Source organism: Zingiber officinale, chromosome 11B (assembly GCF_018446385.1).
Source record: "Zingiber officinale cultivar Zhangliang chromosome 11B, Zo_v1.1, whole genome shotgun sequence".
Classification (NCBI taxonomy): Eukaryota; Viridiplantae; Streptophyta; class Magnoliopsida; order Zingiberales; family Zingiberaceae; genus Zingiber; species Zingiber officinale.
Genome location: NC_056007.1, coordinates 79,750,369 through 79,768,206, shown reverse-complemented (window position 1 = coordinate 79,768,206; position 17,838 = coordinate 79,750,369). Strand labels below are relative to the sequence as shown.

Here is a 17,838-nt window from a genome sequence, read left to right as displayed (position 1 = left end):
TGGCTACCAATTAATGTAACATATATGGTGAGTGAAAACCTACCTACGCATTTCATGTTAAGAAGGGTAAATCTCGGATGAAATGGCTAGAAAGCACAGAGTACACACTAAAAGGATGTATTAAGATAACATTTGTTGGTTCTTCTATGATACCTGCACTCCCCGCGTCAGCATCTTATGCTCTAAACTGTATGTCACTTCATTCTTTCCTTCGTATTTGGGGTAAGTAATCCATACCACCTGAGAACCAACATTTCTCAAAAGAAATGCCGACTCCATTAACAGCAATGGCCCGCCTACATCCAAGGTGGAGCAACAGCCAATTCAAGAACAAGAACATTTTTTTTCATCTTAGAAGGGGAGTCACAAGTTTCATCTCAATTCATACATTTGGAATAGAGTAGAAGTTAAAAAGCTACTTGGCTTGTTGAAAAACTACAAAGATAGAACTAGTATTATGCAAAAATAATTAATGAACTATGAATTTCAGAGTGACAATCAATATCAGAGCTATAACCAACATTGTAGCATCAACTTTTTTGTTCTCATTCCAAGGACATTTATCATTGCAAGAATATTGGATATTTAAAGCTTTCTAAAACCAACATTGTAGCATCATTTACTTAACAAATCTTATCATATCACTTTCAAATGATCTCGTAATCGAGCTCTTTATATTACTTAAAGTCACTTAAATTTATCATACAATGCCACCACAACTGTATCAACAACGCACAAACTACAAATTCTTCACAGCCATTGAAATATGGTTTGGAGAAGAACAAAGCACTTATACTAAGACTGTAAAAGAACTAAAATCAATCCTTTTCTCATCGTTAATTTATCAAGAAAATGGTGCCAAATTTCAAGCGTTTATTGGAATACTCCGTATGTCTGTCATAAGCATCTCATTTTTTCAGTTGCCTTCAAACATCAAAGCTAAGAGGCCACGGAGGTGACAGAGTGTCAAATGCCCATCCCTTTCTATCGCAGAAAAGCTATCTGGCATCTGTTTATCAACAATGAATTCACAATGAGAGAACCAACAGATCAAAATATAATGAAAGGAACAGAAGTTACAAGGAGTCGCAACCAATTAAACTGAAATTTGAACTACAGTCCTTGACTACGTCGAACAAAGAAGAATGACAAAAAAACCAAATCCAAGAAGAGGGAATAATTGAGGATCAAACCGCGGATGCCTGACAACTTGACACTCTTCCATTGCACCGTAGCCCCCTTACCATTAATACCAATATCAAAGGGTTAAATGAGAAGAGTTTCATCATTTTTAAACAGTATTTTAACATTTCAAAAATTTTGAAAGGTAATTTAAAATAAGATAAACTTTTAGGGTTCATCTATTTGTATATAAAAGTGAAAATTTTAATGTTTTATATAGGCAATACACAAAATAGCCTACTTGTATATAAAAGTGGAAATTTGCCCATCTATTTGACTATTTGTATACAAAAGGTAAAATTTCTTTAGTTAAATCAAGAGCAATTACATCTTCAGTATTTGATGCTATAGAAATTTGTGAAACATACAAAAGCAATTTGCATTCATCAACAGTTCTTGTTATCCAGCTGTCTATTTGGAAATACTATCACAGATGATTTAATGAAGGATAAACGATACATACATGCCAAAAATGAAGCTCTTGCATCAAAACCCAAACTATCATACTCCGGTTATCCTTGCAATGCAGCTCCGAGTGGCCTCTTCCAAAGAACACAAACTCAACTCTGTTTCTCTAGCTTCTGTGCTGCTGCGTACTCTCCAAAGCTTCTGTAGAACTCTATAAGACTGTCAACAACAGACTCATCGACCAACCGTGTAACTTTGACTAGTGTACAGTGAATTTGTTTCCCTTCCTGCAAACCTGGCATCTCTATGCATGATTTGATGGCCAGTGCTACTAGAAATGGATTCAAATTGAGATCGAGAGACATCATCTCCGTGTACAACTTCAAAGAATCTCTGTACATCTTGTTCCTCACAAAGCCACCAACCATTCTCACCCACAGATCCATCTCTTTGACTACCAAAGAATCAAAAATATGTTTTGCCGCCACCATCTTGTCGCATTTCTCATACAACTCGGCCAGTGCTGTAAGAGCTTTCGATCCTGGATATTGCCCAACTTTGATGGTGCGTGCATGAATCTCCTGGCCTTGTCTAAGAGCCAACTCTATGACGCATGCTCTGGCCATTGACGCGAACCCCAGTTTGGCAGCAGCAGCACCGCTGATCCCATTCTGAAACATCCTTCTCATCACATCTATTGCTTTCTTTCCCTCGCCATTGCCATTGTACCCTTCAATCATGGCTGTGCAAGCCTCTACTGACTGTTTGGTCATACGATCGAACACCTGACGGGCATCGGCCACACAGCCGCACTTGGCATACATGTCAATCAGCGCGACGACAATGAATTCATCAGATTCGCATCCATCCTGCACAAGCTCTTCGTGAATTCGAACCCCCAATTCGAAGTCTTGTACACTGGCGCAACAGTTAAGAGCAACCGAGTACGTGAAGGCATTTGGCCGAACACCGCCAACCGTCTGCATCGATCTGTACAAGTCGAGCGCATCGTGCGGGAAGCCGGCCCGGTGGTAGACAGAAATGATGGTGGTCCATGAGACGACATTCCGTGCCGGCATTTTTTCGAACAGGAGACGCGCGGTGCCGAGTTGGCCGCACCTGCCGTAGAGTAGGACCAAACTGTTGGCGACGAGAGGGTGGGAGAGGAGGCCGGTCCGGGTGGCTTTGTCGTGGACGATGCGGCCAAGGCGGAGGGAGCGGGCTTCTGCGCAGCTCCTGAGGAGAGAAGCGAGGATCTCGGGTTCGGGGGAGATGGACTGGGATTCCATGAGGTCTAGGATGCCCAGGGACTCGCGGATGCGTTGCTCCAGCGTCCAATCGGTCGTCGGGGAGGGGACGGAGTGGTGGAGGCGGTGAGGGCGGTCGCGGGATCGGCGGAGATGTGCGGGGAGGCGACCGGAGGCAGTGGGAGGGAGAGCGGCGTGGCGGCCGGGCGGAGGCGGGGCGGAGGCGACGACGGCCGCCATCGAGTGGTCGCCCGAGAAGCCTCGTTAGTGGCTAGTAAGATAGCAGGAGTTGTTGGGCCTTTCGCTAATGGTGGTGAAAGCCCAATTATACTTGGGCTGACACCACAAAAAGAGCGTTCTGTTCCACTTCCTCGATCCCTGTTACTTCAAGCAATCTACTCCCGTTCAATCGTCAGTTGGATTCCCAATCGAGAGAGCAGCGCAGAAATGGAGGGCATGGCCACCGTCGCCGCCACTTCTTCGACCAGCAAACTCCTCTCCTCCTCTTGCTCCCTCTTCTCACATGGTCTCCTGCCCCGTTCCTCTCCCTGTCGCAGCGCCACAGTCCGGCAGAGAATAAGATCTCGCCGCAACCTTTCTGTATCCGCCGTGTCGCGCCGAGGGCGGACCCTGTCGGAGGGGTGGAGTCTTTCGGGTTCGAGTTCCGGGTCCGCGGCGTTCCGGATGCCGAGTTTCGAGCAGCTCGACACCACCAACATGCTCCTCAGGCAGCGGATTGTCTTTTTAGGTTCCCAGGTCTTCTCTCTCAAAAATTTCTAATCTGAGTGTATAATTGTGAATTAACTCTCATTTAAAGATATATTTGACCTTGTTGTCTGTTAGAACAGTCGTTGCAATTCAATTTTTGATCAGAAATCAATAGTTCCCCCAGTGTTCTTATCAATGCCCCATGTTTTCATGCAAAAAAGATTAAAATTGGCTAAAATTTTTTTTAAAAAATCCAATTAAGATTAATGTTTTAGGTTGAATAATTTGGCTGATAGCGTAGCCAGGTAGATGTGTGATAAGTTGTTGGTATTATAAATCCAGAAAAGCATTTGATGTTTGTTGAATAGGATGGATAGAATTCAAACGTCAATTGGAGAATTATAAGCGTGGTGAATAGGTAGCAACCCTAAGGCTCAAATAGATTTTGATGATTGTGTGTTTTTCTGAGTTGATGTTGTCATGTATTTAATGATTAGAGGGCCTTTTATATCTGACTTATTGCTAATTAGAAAGTTTTGATTTTGGTAAATTTCTTGCATAAGGATTTCAATCTATTTCCTATATTTTCCTAAGCTATGATATATATGTCATGAATTTTGTACTTAGAAATATACTCCATATTATATATAGTATTACCAAGATACCCAAGTTGATATGCTTGGTTGCAGCAATTTGTTAGGATAATTGTGTAACTCTGAATCATGTATTACCATTTCAAACATTAACTGTAAGGAAAACTAAGACTTGTTGCTTATCACTTTTTCCCCCCTTTTGAACATCATTAGGTGGATACTATGACAGCTGATTTATTAATCAGCCAGCTCTTATTTCTGGATGCGGAAGATCAACAAAAGGAGATAAAGTTGTTCATTAATTCACCTGGTGGATCTGTCACTGCTGGTATGGATACTCAGGACTGATATGTTCTAAATTTGATTTCCTACTAATTATTACTTTTACCTAAGGATGAATATCGTATTTCCTTCGTGTGATGGAAAATACTACCTAACTTTTTCTCCAAAAAAGCCGTTTTTGTGTCTCCTTCCTCCCTTTTCTTTTTTGTCCTTCTTTCTTCATGTTGTGGCTTCACTTCTTTTTTTTTTTTGATTATTTGTGTTACTAAATTTAAATAAAAATATAAAAAGAGAAATTAGGATGAATGGCCTGTCAATCATCAAAGTTATTCTCTAGCCTGTTCAACCACTGCTCAGTTCATCACTTGTGTTAATAATTTAGTTAGACATAGCATATGCTAAGCATGAGTATTCCCTAATTCCATGAGAATCACAACTGATATAGACGGAGAAAGTTGAGTGATGAAAATACTGCAATTTCAGTTTTTAAAATAAAATTATAATACAATATATCAACTCAACTAAGTTCATCTCATGTTCAATTGGAGATTATCCACAACTGTACTAGCACCAATATGGTCTCCACTAGACCATGGTAAGAGTCTTTCATCAGAGCCCCTATAGTGGCTAAGTTGAACCCATTGGTTATGGTATACCCCTTCAAAATTTGTATGAGTTTTTCTCTTCTATAAGCATATTTCATTTCTATCTCTTACTAGTTATTAATTCATGTCTTACTTTAGTATTGTTAGCAGAATGCTGCTAAAAAATTTAGAAACTGCTTTGAATTTTCTGGAGAAAATTCACTTAGACAATAGTAGATTAAAGGTTATATTTTTCTGCTGCAAAGAATAAAATGCTCCTTAACTCACTTTGGTTGTAGTGTATAAGCGCCAGTAGATTTCATGTTGTGTACTCTCAGATATGTGCAATGAAACATTTGATTACTACTTTTGGGCTATCTGCTATATTTCCTGTCATGCTATTGACTTGGTAGATCACTAGAGAGTTTGTTATATATATATATACCTTTCGCTGTGCGCTCATTCGCACCAACCGATCCAGGCGCCTGGATCAAATACAGGCGCTTGGATTCCAATTATTTTATTTTTTTATATCAACATTTCTTTTAAAAAAAAATAACATTACTCCTCAAAATAACATTATACCCCTTGAAATCTAAATATTTTTGTATCTTGAATACTATAACCCAAAAGGGAAGCCTGAAACCTAGAGGGAAAATCTTCTTAAACCCAGTATAACCTAACCCCTAAATCCTAAAATCTTAAACTCTAAATACATATAACATACCCCATGAACATCTAAAATTTTAAAATTTGAACACTATAATCTAATAGGGAAGCCTGAACGCCAGAGGAAAAATCTTATTAGCTTAAACTCATATAACTCTACTCCTAAATCCTAAAATCGTAAACACTAAATACATATAATATACCCTAAAAAATGTTTAAAAAATAAATAAATAATATACACTATTTTTTTTTGTTTATTTTTTTATACCCTACAAAAATAAACAAAAAAAAATTCTGATTGAGATTGAACCCAAGGCGCTTGGATTGAACTCAGGGCGCCTGAACCCAGGGTGACCTGGATTCAGGATTGGATCCGCATAGGCGCTCGGCATTTCGTCTGCTGCACAGTAGATCGGTATATATACACATAGACTCTCCTCACCAAAAATTGATTTTTGCACATTGGAGATGCTTCAAGTGATGGTATTATAGACTATAGATAGATACCAACAGATTTTAAAAAAGACTTAACCAGTGGATAACTAATTGAATGTAAGGAGATGATATTAGAATGTAAAACTAAGAGCTAACAACAGCTAGAAAACCAAAGTCTGAGCACCTTAAGCTTTGTTCCATGTGCATTGAGCATCAAAACTTCCTAATGAGCCTTTCAGTTGTCTATCTCTGGTCCATCATAGTGGTGCTCAAATGACAGAGCAGAGAATAGAGCTGTTATTTAGTCCTCTAGAAGCTATTTAGATTTTTACTAGTCATTGATAATATTTTGCTTAATAATATTAAGCACATCTTGCAGATATGCTCATTGTGTTTTAGGAATGTTATGTGCATTTTTTTCATTGTTCTTGTACTTGTCTATTATGCCATTGCTTCAAAATCTGTCCATAGTCACATTGACAAAAGCATAAGGCTTCCCTTGTCATCATCCCAGTTTACAGAAACGATTTCCCCTTGTGAGATTGCTATGTAGTATTTCCTGTCTGCATGTTCCTATCCAAACATGTGCATTTCACTAGAAAATTAGGATATAGAACATGATGATCTGTTCTTTGTTTTCTTTTATAAGAAAATAATTGACAACATTTTCCAGGAATGGGGATATATGATGCTATGAAATTATGTAAGGCTGATGTTTCTACTGTTTGCTTGGGTCTTGCGGCATCAATGGGCGCTTTCTTGCTTGCTGCTGGGACAAAAGGAAAGAGATTTTGCATGCCAAATGCTAAAGTTATGATCCATCAGCCAATGGGAAGTGCTGGAGGCAAAGTAAGTTATTGTCCTTTGCGTTTGAGTTTATTCTTATGGAAATATTTACTGACTAGAGAAGTATAGGTTTTTTGTTTGCCTCATGATTCTTGCTACATTAGATATTAAATGGTAATTGTTAGATTTCTCAATTCTCTAATTAGAAAGTGCTACATGATTTTAATGCTCAATGGTATGACAGTCTGCTCCTTTAAGTTTTAATGTTGCCCTGAAAAACAATATGCAGCCCCGTTAGATCTCCCTGACAGTCCTCATTCCTTTAAGGAATGATCTATCTGTTGAATTCCAAACAGGGTTGAATCCCAGATCAGACCATCTTGACTCTCCTCAACGAGATGAAATTGATGCTTATAGATATTCCAGAAAGTACCGGCAAATGTGAACATAAAAGAATTATGCTGAATCAGAGATAGGTTGCTGCAACATACTTTGAAGATTAAACTAGTATCTAGGTGAAATTTAATGTGTTTGTGAATTTTGCCGTTTCTCCTGTTTCTGAAACAGTCATTTTGTGTGGTAGACACTTCACACTAGACAGTATATGATGTAACAATGCAATTGATCAGCTAAATTTTTCTTATTACTGTGATTATGGAAAAGAAATATTTCCTTAAAAAAACATCTATGTATTGCACTGTCCAAGTTTCATAGAAGCAGGAGCATGATCACTAATTCACGGATAATACTTGCTATGGTTGATGGATGATTCTATGGTTTTTGTTGGGAGTACATTATGAGTTCATTTTGTATATAGGTGCTAGATGACCAATGCTAAGATGCTCCATCTCTTGAAGGTATAGTTGATTTTGGATACTTTATCATCACTCTTAACAAAAATTGAAGTGGGTCGCATGGTATTTTTCTCATTTGTCTTTGATGATAAAGTGGGTTACCAACATTTTTTATTTAGTTGCAGTTGTCAATGTTTTAGGGTTTAGGGTTTTAGGGTTTTAGAAAGTACAAGAGAAAGTGAAGGAAAAACGAATAGCTTATAAGGAATTATATATTTGTAAGAATGAGGAAAACTTTAAAAAATATACAATAGCCAAGAAAGAAGCTAAGAAAGTGGTGAGTGAAGTAAAAAAATGAAACTTTTGAACGGTTATATCAAAAATTGGATACAAAAGAAGGGGAAAGAGACATTTATAGAATAGCTAAAGTGAGAAAAAGAAAAACAAGAGATCTTAGCCAAATAAAATGTATTAAAGATGAATGTAATAGGGTATTAGTAAGCGATGGAGAAATAAAAGAGCGGTGGAAGAGGTATTTTCATCAACTTTTTAATGAAGGTTTAGGAGACCAACTTAACTTGGGTAATTTAATTAGGTCAAATGAGCATCGAAATTTAATTTTTATCGTAGAATTCAAACTTCAGAAGTAAAACAAACTTTAAATGAGATGCACAATGGAAAAGCCGTTGGACCAGATGATATTCCAATAGAGGTATGGAAGTGCTTAGGGAAACAAGGTATTGAATGACTTACAAAATTATTTAACATGATATTAAAAACGAAAAAAATTCCTTATCAATGGAGGATAAGTACTCTAGTTCCCTTATATAAGAATGAGAGAGACACACAAAATTATGCAAACTATAGGGGTATTAAACTAATGAGTCATATTATGAAACTTTGGGAAAAAGTAATAGAAAAAATATTAAGGAAGGTGACCACAGAAAATCAATTTGGGTTCATGCCTTGAAGGTCGACAATAAAAACTATACATCTTCTTAGACAATTAATTGAAAAATATCGGGAGCAAAAACAAGATCTACACATGGTATTCATTGACTTAGAAAAAGCGTATGATAAAGTCCCAAGAGAAATTATATGGCTAATTTTAGAAAAGAGAGGTGTTAGCGTAGCATATATTGAACTAATTAAGGATATGTATGAGGATGTAATGACCAGAGTAAAGACTTCAGGCGGAGTACCTGAAGCATTTCCAATAAAGATAGGGTTACATCAAGGATCAGCTCTAAGTCCCAATCTTTTTATACTAATTATGGACGAACTCACTGCGCACATTCAAGACACAGTACCGTGGTGCATGTTGTTTGCAGATGATATTATTTTGGTAGATGAGACACGTGAAGGAGTAAATGCTAAGCTATAATCTTGGAGGGAAACACTAGAAGGGAAAGGTTTTAAGGTTAGTAGATTAAAGACAGAATATATGGAATTTAAGTTTAGCAATATTAGAAGTAATGATACAATTGTTAAGATAGGAGAGGACGAGTTTAAATATTTAGGATCATTTTTACAAAATGATGGAGGGATTGAGAGAGATGTCTTACATAGAATACAAGCAGGATGGGTGAAATGGAGGGGGGCGTCAAGTGTTTTATGTGACCGTAAAGTACCTCTTAAACTTAAAGGTAAGTTCTATAAAACCGCAGTTAGACCTGCTATGTTATATGGAGCTGAATGTTAGGCTATGACTCGAGCACACGAGCAGAAGATGAGAGTTGCAGAGATGAGGATGTTAAGGTGGATGTGTGGGCATACGAAGATGGACAAAATAAGAAATGAGAGCATTAGAGAGAAAGTTGAAGTTGCATCTATTGAGGAAAAACTCCGAGAGACACGTTTAAGATGGTACGGACATGTACTTAGACGACCAATAAATGCTCCAGTTAGGCGATGTGAAACTATGATAAACATGCATATCAAACGAGGAAGAGGAAGATCAAAAAAGACTTGGTTAGCAACAATAAAACAAGATAAAATTTATTTAAATATATATGATAATATAATAGGAGATAGAGCTCAATGGCGTAAAAGGATTCATACAGCCGACCCCACCTAGTGGGAAAATGCTTGGTGGTTGTTGTTGTTGTAGTTGTCAATGTTTGCGTGTTCAGTGTAATCGGATATAGATTTTGATCTTTGATATGGTGATAGTCAATAGCTTCTGCAATAAGCTGATTAATCTTTCTTCCGAAGCTCATCATAGTTATTTATCTAAAAAAAGTATGCAAGTAGTTTATCTGTTTTTTTTTTCTCATTTTTGCTTATGCAGGCAACAGAGATGGCCCTGCAGATTCGAGAGATGATGTACCATAAGATAAAAATGGTTAAAATTCTATCTAGAATAACAGGGAAACCTGAACCCCAGGTGAGAAATTGGATTGAGAAATTGGCCTGCTGTTTCTTCCCTCATTTGGAAGCTTAGTTGTTCTTCTGTTTTCAGCTCGAAGATGATACTGCTCGTGATTTCTTCATGAATCCCTGGGAAGCCAAAGAATATGGATTGGTAGACGCCGTTATAGATGACGGGAAACCAGGACTAGTTGCACCCATTGGGGATTCTGCACCACCTCCAAAAACCCTCATCTGGGACTTCTGGACAGCTGAGGAAATGAAAAAAAGCAAGCAAAATCTACCTTCAGAGGAGAAGCTTTTACAAAATGAAAATAAAGATGGCAGCAGAAATGATGATAAAGGTAAAGAACTGCCAAAGGAGGAACCAACGACCGTATGAGACAATCAAAAGTACCGGACTCAAGAAACATTGAAGGCTGCCAAGTTACGGACCGAGTTGCTTGGTGAGAGAGCAACTATAATTACTAGTTGGTTGAGTGTTGTAACATGATTTTACTGCTCTTGTAAGCGTCATTGTTTAACCAGAATTAAAGTTGAATAGGAACAAAAGTAGTTTTGGATATCATAGATGCTTCCTGTTCGGCCATTCATTCTTTTTTTAGCTTTCTGATTCATTCTATGTTCAGAATTAGATACATCTGTACAATGCATTTCACCGGCACTGAAGATGCAATAAAAAAGAAAGGCGATTAAAGTTCAGACTACTAATTCATCTTTTGAACTTGGAAGAATAGAGAGGCGGTAAGTTGTTCAAATCCTAAATAGGATGAAATTGTACACTTGATGCCTTGTTGCAACACCTCTTAAGATGCTAAGGTGGGTCAATGCCATCCAATCCTCTTTCACCACCAAAACCATTTCTCCAATTGTGATTGCATCACTTCACTAGAATAGTAGAATTGCAACATCCATCAACGTATTGCAATGTGGGGAGGTTGCCAACCAAACCAACCTCAACCAATCTGCAAGTCCCAACCTTTTCATCTCCGAAAATGACAGGTTACAACAGAGATTGCAAACACCAAACTAATACAATCATTCTTTATTTGTTGTGAAGTAAAAGGATCCTCCCTAATGGAAGCTTTGATAATCCCAGCGATTCTTGTGATCTACTTCTCAAGTGGGTGCGACAATCTGCAGCTACTTTGGCACCAATTCTTATGTATTAAAAATTTGAAATTTGAAGTTGCATGGTAATATAAGAAGTAGAGTTCTCTGTAGCAACATAATTAAGCCCCATAGTCCACCTCCTGCTTTCTTCTTAAAACCCACGTTCTTCTTCCTCCTCTTTGCTCCCTTTGGTTAATTTCTGGGCGTTCTGCTACCAGAAAGGTGAGAACATTTGTGTGAGCGTTTTATTTTAAAGGAGTTTGTTGTTTCAACAAATGATATGTACTTTCTCTTAATTTCATTCCTTTCTCTTTCGTTATGAAGTGATGGGAGACCATTTTGTGTTACTGGTGGACCGTCTGCTCACTGAGTCAACCCTGGAAGCTGCCATTGAAGGTATGAAGCATGGATCAAGCATACCATTGCCGGCCCTCGAAGCCGACTATTCTCCGACAAAGAAAATTATTGGAGACGGGGTGTTCACCGGTGAGACGGTCGAATGCCGTATCTGTGGAGATGAGGATGAAGATATCCACATGGAGGTTCCATGTTCCTGTTGCGGAAGCTTGAAGGTATATCTAACTGAACCTCTCTTCATGCAATTATTGGCTAAATTTTTGTTGTGGAAATTAACAGTTACTCATATACTTAAAGATCTTAATTTCATCTATGAGACACTTTGAATCGTGGTTTAGCACCCTTGTTAGTACAAGTTTGAGTAGAACTATCATTACCAATGAATCAATTTCACACCCTTGATCATTCCTATACTCGTATTTGCCATTTTTGTTAGACTATTTTTTGCTCGAATAGCCTCTAATTGCTTGAAGTTGTGGGCACCTTGCAGTTTGCTCATCGAAAGTGTGTGCAGAAGTGGTGTAACGAGAAGGGTGACACAACTTGTGAGATATGCCTACAGGTATGCCTATCTGATAACTTGTCTGTATTCTTGATATTGATTGTAACATCATTCCAGCAATTCAAGCCAGGATATACTGCACCTCCCAAGTTATTTCTTTACGGGACTAGGCCGATGCATTTCAGGTACTGACTTATTATTTTTCATTAATTTGATCAAACATTCTTCATTAGTATAGCAATGGTTGTATTCTCTGCTCTGTGATTTAGGGGCAACTGGGAGGTCTCAAGTCAGAATATTCACAACCAACAATATTTTACGATGACACAAACTGATCATGTTTTCTCGAGACCTAACTATGGTGGCACAGCTTTAAGTGATAGAAATATTACTTATTGCCGCATAGCCGCTACAATGGTAAATGAAATTTCATAAGCTTAAGTTTTCATATGATAGTTATGAAGTATAAATGAGTGTTTTTTAATTTATTTTATAGGTCATGATTATTTTGATTCTATGGCATTTCATCTCTTTTATTACTAATGGAGTTGAAGAATGCTCGGTCTTGCTTTTCACAGTAAGTCTTTGCTAGAACTTTATAGCTTGCTGCAAAACTTAATTTTAGCAAATGTTAACTTATACATTCATCTAAAACAAAATCAGCTGTTGTTATTGAGGGTCGTTGGGGTTGTTCTACCTCTCTATGTTACGCTGAGAGCAGTGTCGATATTTTATCAACGCAAACAGCAGGTAGCTCGGCTTTAATTTTACTAAGTAGCATTTTGAGAAGGATAAGGTAGCAACTGAATTGTTCCTTTCAATTGTGTTTTTGTGTTTCAGGCAATGCACATCTCGGTTGGCTGATCTTTCCACCAAAATGATCAAGACTGTGAGTAAACATACTCTTATACTCTTTTGTTGACACTTAAAATCTTCCGAGCATGAGTTCGCAGTGCACTCCAAGTAGGCGATGAAGCGAAGTAGTCAATCATCTTTTCTCCAATTCCTAATATTGTTGAATGGAAAGTTCTTATATAATTTTATGATTTATCTCTCTTCATATAACTTATAGATAGACTTACGATTTGAGATAAGCGTAATCACTTTTATACTATAATAAAATTGATTTAAAGTATATTAGGAGGTATTTAATGAAGAAAAGATGATTTTACTCATTTTAAATGTTTTCACCATTAGTCTCGTAATAAGATGAAAGAAGTAAATTATATTATCGAGCAACCTTTTAGATGGGAGGACATTTAACCTTTCAAAAAATGAATTTCATATAAATCGAGAGAAGAATCATTCAACTTTACTAGTCGCCTACTATTTTATTTCGAATTAATATTATTGTACTATATTGGTCCTAGAATTTGTTAAAATACTTTTTTGTTTCAAATTTAAAATCCTCCAAAAAATATCAAATATTAAGGAAACTATTGGCCTATTTGCGATTGCAAAAAATACCTGAGTTTCTTTGCAAAAGAGTATTCCTAGGCCTCTTTTTTTAACAGACTTGGGTTTCTTTTTCAAGAGCATCCAAGGGCCTATTTGTGATTTTTAAAACAACTTGAGTTCCTTTGCAATAGTGCATTCAAGAGGCCTATTCATAGCCAACACCATATGACAAAAGGCGAAATCGCTCGCCCCCAACGGCCCTGACCCTAAGCCATCAAGAAGGAGATAAATCATGACAACCGAGTGGGCAAATGATGGTGGGGTGAGGTGCACAAGGTCGGGCAAATGGTGGTGGGGTGAGGTGCACAAGGTCCAGGGATTTACACCTTGACAGCCTTGTGGTTTGATTTCGCAACTTTATGTGGTAAACATGTCACCATTTATCAATTTGGATGACCCGTGAGCTTATAAGGATTTGGCAATTTAATAATTTAAGTTTCATATAGTTAAAATATATACAATAAATATGCTAGTAGAGGTACATGGAAGTTTACGTAGTAGGTCAAGAAGGATTACAACATAATATGCCACTCTCTTCAAGTACATGAAAATGCAGTGTCTACAAGAGCGCTAAGACGAGCAAATCATCTTTTACAAGATATAACGTCTAACTGTGGATGGATTAAGATATAATGTCTAACCGTGGATGGATTAAGCAAGAAGAGGTGTGCGTACCCGGGCGACAAACCATATTTCTTAGATCTCCTGCACAATATAGTAATTTCAATGCAAAACTAACATCTCGGACAACAATCCCAAGTTGATGTTCAAAGTTAGTACACATAAAAGACATAGGACTTGCAGTGCTCAAGAGAGATTGATTATTCATACCAAACCAAAACAGAAACCAAACTTAAACCAAATTATGTAGGTACGTAGACAGTACTTCAACATCGTTCAAATTCACGACAAAACATTTTCATCACAAAACAGACAGACATTTTCATCACAAAACAGACAGACATTTTCATCACAAAACAGACACAGACGCAAATGACAAGCAGATTGAACTACCTACACAGAGATTATTCAGGGACATAGCAACAACAACATCATTCTTCCTCTTCCTCTTCCTCTTCCTCTTCCTCTGACTCTGCACTCTGAAGCCACTCCACGAAGGGTTTCACGTTCTTGAACACTATAGAATTCTTGCCTCCTGAGTTGCCTTCCCTATACCACTTGATTATAGTATCTTCTTCAAGTATGTCGTCATCATAAAGTACCTTCACAACTAGAGCAACTTCCTTAACAGCATCTGGACTACACTTGCCACAAAAGGCTTCCACCGCACGGAGCAGAAGCAGCTGGGCCGCTTCGTCTTCCACAGTAGCAGCAATGTACTTCTTCTTCTTCCCAACCTCCTTGGAAAAGCCTTTCCCTGCTCCATCAAAGAGCGCTTCAAAAACTGCAGTCATCACTTCCTGAGGAGATTCCTTGAGAGAGCCCAAAAAAGTCTGAAGCTGGTTAGGAGTTATCCCATTTTTCAGACGAACTTTAATTTCTGCAACATTGATGCCAAAGCTGTTGGCCTGAGCACCATTACTTTCACTGTGCATTGTGTTGCCATTGGCATTACCATCAGTATGCCCCTTCTTTGCCTTCTCTAGTTTCTGTTCCTCAACAAGCTCTTCATTGGTGGAAAGCATTACCATCTCAGCAGTCACAGAATTAAGCTGCTCCTGGATGCGCTGTTGGGCTGCTGCCAGCGAAGTATCAGTCTGCCACTCTACATCATCATCATCATCATGATTGTGAATCGTATCATGTTGTCTTTCAACTGGAGAAGCTGAGCCATCCCCATCAGAACCAGATTTCTTCTTGGAAACAGCAGTCTTTGAGGATGCCCCATCTTTGGTAGATATGGTAGTTAGTTTCTTCCTTGATTCCTTCTTGAGCTTCTTCTGCTCGTCATCAGCTGCTTCGCCTTCCTTCAACCTCTCCTTTTCTGCCCTCCTCATTGCCTTCTTATCTTTTGACCCTTTCTTCTGCTCTGGTGGGTTCTTCAGTATGAAAGTGGTTAGCTTGTCCCTCATATCAACGTCGGACACATATCCACATGCTGCACATTTAAGAGTTAGCATTTGTGTCTTGGTGATGATAATCTCAGTCTCAGGGTTGCTGCACCCGTAGCATTGTACATACTTCTTAATGAAATTTTCAAGCAGGCCAGCAAGCTTGGAAGTATCATGAGCACCATTAACCAAAGAAACACCTGTCTTCTCATCAAATTTAGACTGAGCACCCAACTCGCATCCAAAATATTTGGTTGTGTAAGAAGCAGGCCTTGCTAATGCTTTAGCAATATCAACCATGTTTACAATGTTTGTCTTGATGCCATTGCCTCTGCCTTCAATTTTAGTTATCATCTTAGGCATCTTATACCTATAAAAGGCATCATCACTGTTTGCTGCACCAATATTCTGCAGAGCCATCTTCACTCAACTGATTATTCAGTTCCAACAAAGTTGGGTGTACCAAAGGTCTCAGGAACCAGAAGCAACAACAAAGTCCCTTCTTTCACAAACAGAAAAATTATTTTCTGTGCAAAAATGCGATTGTATGAAATAGCAACCACGAGTTGCTGGCTGGTGATGTGGCCCGAAATGCATGCAGTCAAAACTCCACAAAGAGAGACTAGTAGCCAGAAAATATTCTCCAAGCAATCCAAATGGTCCCAAAAAGTGAGAGGCTTGCTCAGACATAAAAGATCAACTTTGCAATCTCAGGTTTAGTAAGTAGTGAGAAATCTACTTCCTAAGATACAAAAAGAAAGAATCATCAGGAGGAACTAAATTTTTTTTTAATTCACTGAAAGAAATAAACAACAATGAATGGTGCAACTAGATATATGAGCAAAAAAGATAGCATGATGCCAAAAGGAGTATAAAAATCTCAACTGATTCCCAACTATTTTGAGCATGATGTAAAGAAATCACATGTTGAGAAGAACAAGAATATAACATTTACAGATTTGAAGATACAATGGTGAGAATTGCAGCTACAAAAACACACCAAAGTTTGGTCCTGTTAATCTGGAATAGTACAATCTCATCAATAACTCCAATTAAAAAGTTGATTCTTCAATTACACCAGTTGTACATAGTGAAGGAAAAAAAAAACTCTCCATTCTACCAACCAATCAGGAAATTTGTTTCCTTCTATCTGTCACAAGATCCCAATTTCACATGATCGTAGCATCCCACAATATCCCTCAGATGGTAGCAAACAACTAATCCGGCCATCTTCTCACTCAACTCAACAATTCGCCTTCAATTTGATATCTAATTTACTAGTAGTGTCAAATTTCTTACTAGAGTTTAATAAGACACGGTTTTGGTATCAAACTAACTCCAAGTCCATGCCCGATAAAAGTATGAGAAAATTGTGACAAATGCAATTAATAGACCCATAGTTGATAAACAATTTGAATAAATTTATTTATTATCATACGTTCCCATTAAAATGAGTAAGAAAACCAAATCTACAGGGCGAAAAGTACTGTGCAGACGCAGAATCAATCTCAAACATAAATCTATACTTTACCTATTGCACAAATATCATGGATATAGACGAGGTACATGAAATATACCGCATAACAAATATTTCGCTTTTCAAATAAATTATAACAGGGATAAATTTTCATCCTGCAGATCCTAAAACCTGAATACTATCTCGCATCTACTGTCCATCAAAATCATAACAATCATAAAGAGAATAAATCTGATCCAAATCATAAAAAGAATCTAAATCACCAGATACATCATTCGATGATCCAATGTCAGCCCAAAACACAAAAGCTCAATGAAAAGAGAAAAGGAAAAGGAGTTCCAGATCAAGAAACCAGATTCTAATCGAAATAGAAGACAAATAAAAAGGAATTTCGTTCACCTCGGATTCGATCGATGGAGTCGATCGCGATGAATCGCCTCGAGATGTTGCGAACAGACAGAGCGGTGCGTATTTATAGGGAGGAAGGGAGACCTCTTAGCTGGCGCATTAGGTTTGTTAAGGCGTCGGCGATTGTTTCGCATGGATAACTGAATCCGGCCCATCACACGGCCCATAATATGCCATATTGCAATAATATTTTGTTTTTTAAAAAATCAATGTTTTAATTAATGGAACTTTGATTTGGAGATCTTCTCTTCTCTTGTATCTGCCTGAAAATTATAAATTTTTAAGATCAAAGAGTTCTAGATGATACCTAACTTTATAAGCAACAGACGAAAAACCAAAAGTCAATGAAGATGAATGGTCAAAGTCATGTATAAATTCTTTGAGTGCTTTTGATATCATTCATTGCTTAAAGAGTGAACTTCTTTATGGGAAGAAATGATACATTTTAAAATA

At 37.8% G+C, this 17,838-nt stretch overlaps 4 protein-coding genes across 6 annotated transcripts; 2 read left to right on the top strand and 2 right to left on the bottom strand.

Moving 5' to 3' along the window:
• Positions 1–182: 182 nt before the first annotated feature.
• LOC122033690 (putative pentatricopeptide repeat-containing protein At3g13770, mitochondrial) lies at positions 183–3,126 on the bottom strand. 2 transcript variants are annotated; one of them, XM_042592810.1, is made up of 2 exons: positions 1,646–3,126; positions 183–296 (listed from the first exon to the last, which is right to left on the bottom strand). In XM_042592810.1, exon 1 carries the CDS (start codon positions 3,075–3,077, stop codon positions 1,743–1,745), a length of 1,335 nt encoding a protein of 444 aa, XP_042448744.1. In that variant the 5' UTR covers positions 3,078–3,126; the 3' UTR covers positions 183–296; positions 1,646–1,742. The 2 variants fall into 2 exon arrangements, with proteins under 2 accessions (XP_042448744.1, XP_042448743.1); XM_042592809.1 differs by lacking the exon at positions 183–296 and adding an exon at positions 653–1,009 and having other exon boundaries at positions 1,646–3,124.
• Positions 3,127–3,216: 90 nt separating this feature from the next.
• LOC122033691 (ATP-dependent Clp protease proteolytic subunit 3, chloroplastic-like) lies at positions 3,217–10,626 on the top strand. Its single transcript, XM_042592811.1, has 5 exons — positions 3,217–3,593; positions 4,352–4,466; positions 6,782–6,957; positions 9,979–10,074; positions 10,150–10,626. Exons 1-5 carry the CDS (start codon positions 3,285–3,287, stop codon positions 10,438–10,440), a joined length of 987 nt encoding a protein of 328 aa, XP_042448745.1. The 5' UTR covers positions 3,217–3,284; the 3' UTR covers positions 10,441–10,626.
• Positions 10,627–11,233: 607 nt separating this feature from the next.
• Positions 11,234–13,108, top strand: LOC122034956. Of its 2 annotated transcripts, none has more exons than XM_042594313.1 (8): positions 11,234–11,393; positions 11,496–11,743; positions 12,019–12,090; positions 12,157–12,215; positions 12,300–12,447; positions 12,527–12,607; positions 12,694–12,780; positions 12,871–13,108. In XM_042594313.1, the coding sequence occupies exons 2-8, from the start codon at positions 11,498–11,500 to the stop codon at positions 12,892–12,894; spliced, it is 717 nt and encodes a 238-aa protein (XP_042450247.1). In that variant the 5' UTR covers positions 11,234–11,393; positions 11,496–11,497; the 3' UTR covers positions 12,895–13,108. The 2 variants fall into 2 exon arrangements, with proteins under 2 accessions (XP_042450247.1, XP_042450246.1); XM_042594312.1 differs by having other exon boundaries at positions 11,253–11,393; positions 12,148–12,215; positions 12,871–13,085.
• Positions 13,109–14,286: 1,178 nt separating this feature from the next.
• LOC122034307 (eukaryotic translation initiation factor 5-like) lies at positions 14,287–17,465 on the bottom strand. Its single transcript, XM_042593503.1, has 2 exons — positions 17,377–17,465; positions 14,287–16,242 (listed from the first exon to the last, which is right to left on the bottom strand). The coding sequence occupies exon 2, from the start codon at positions 15,918–15,920 to the stop codon at positions 14,541–14,543; it is 1,380 nt and encodes a 459-aa protein (XP_042449437.1). The 5' UTR covers positions 15,921–16,242; positions 17,377–17,465; the 3' UTR covers positions 14,287–14,540.
• Positions 17,466–17,838: the final 373 nt, after the last annotated feature.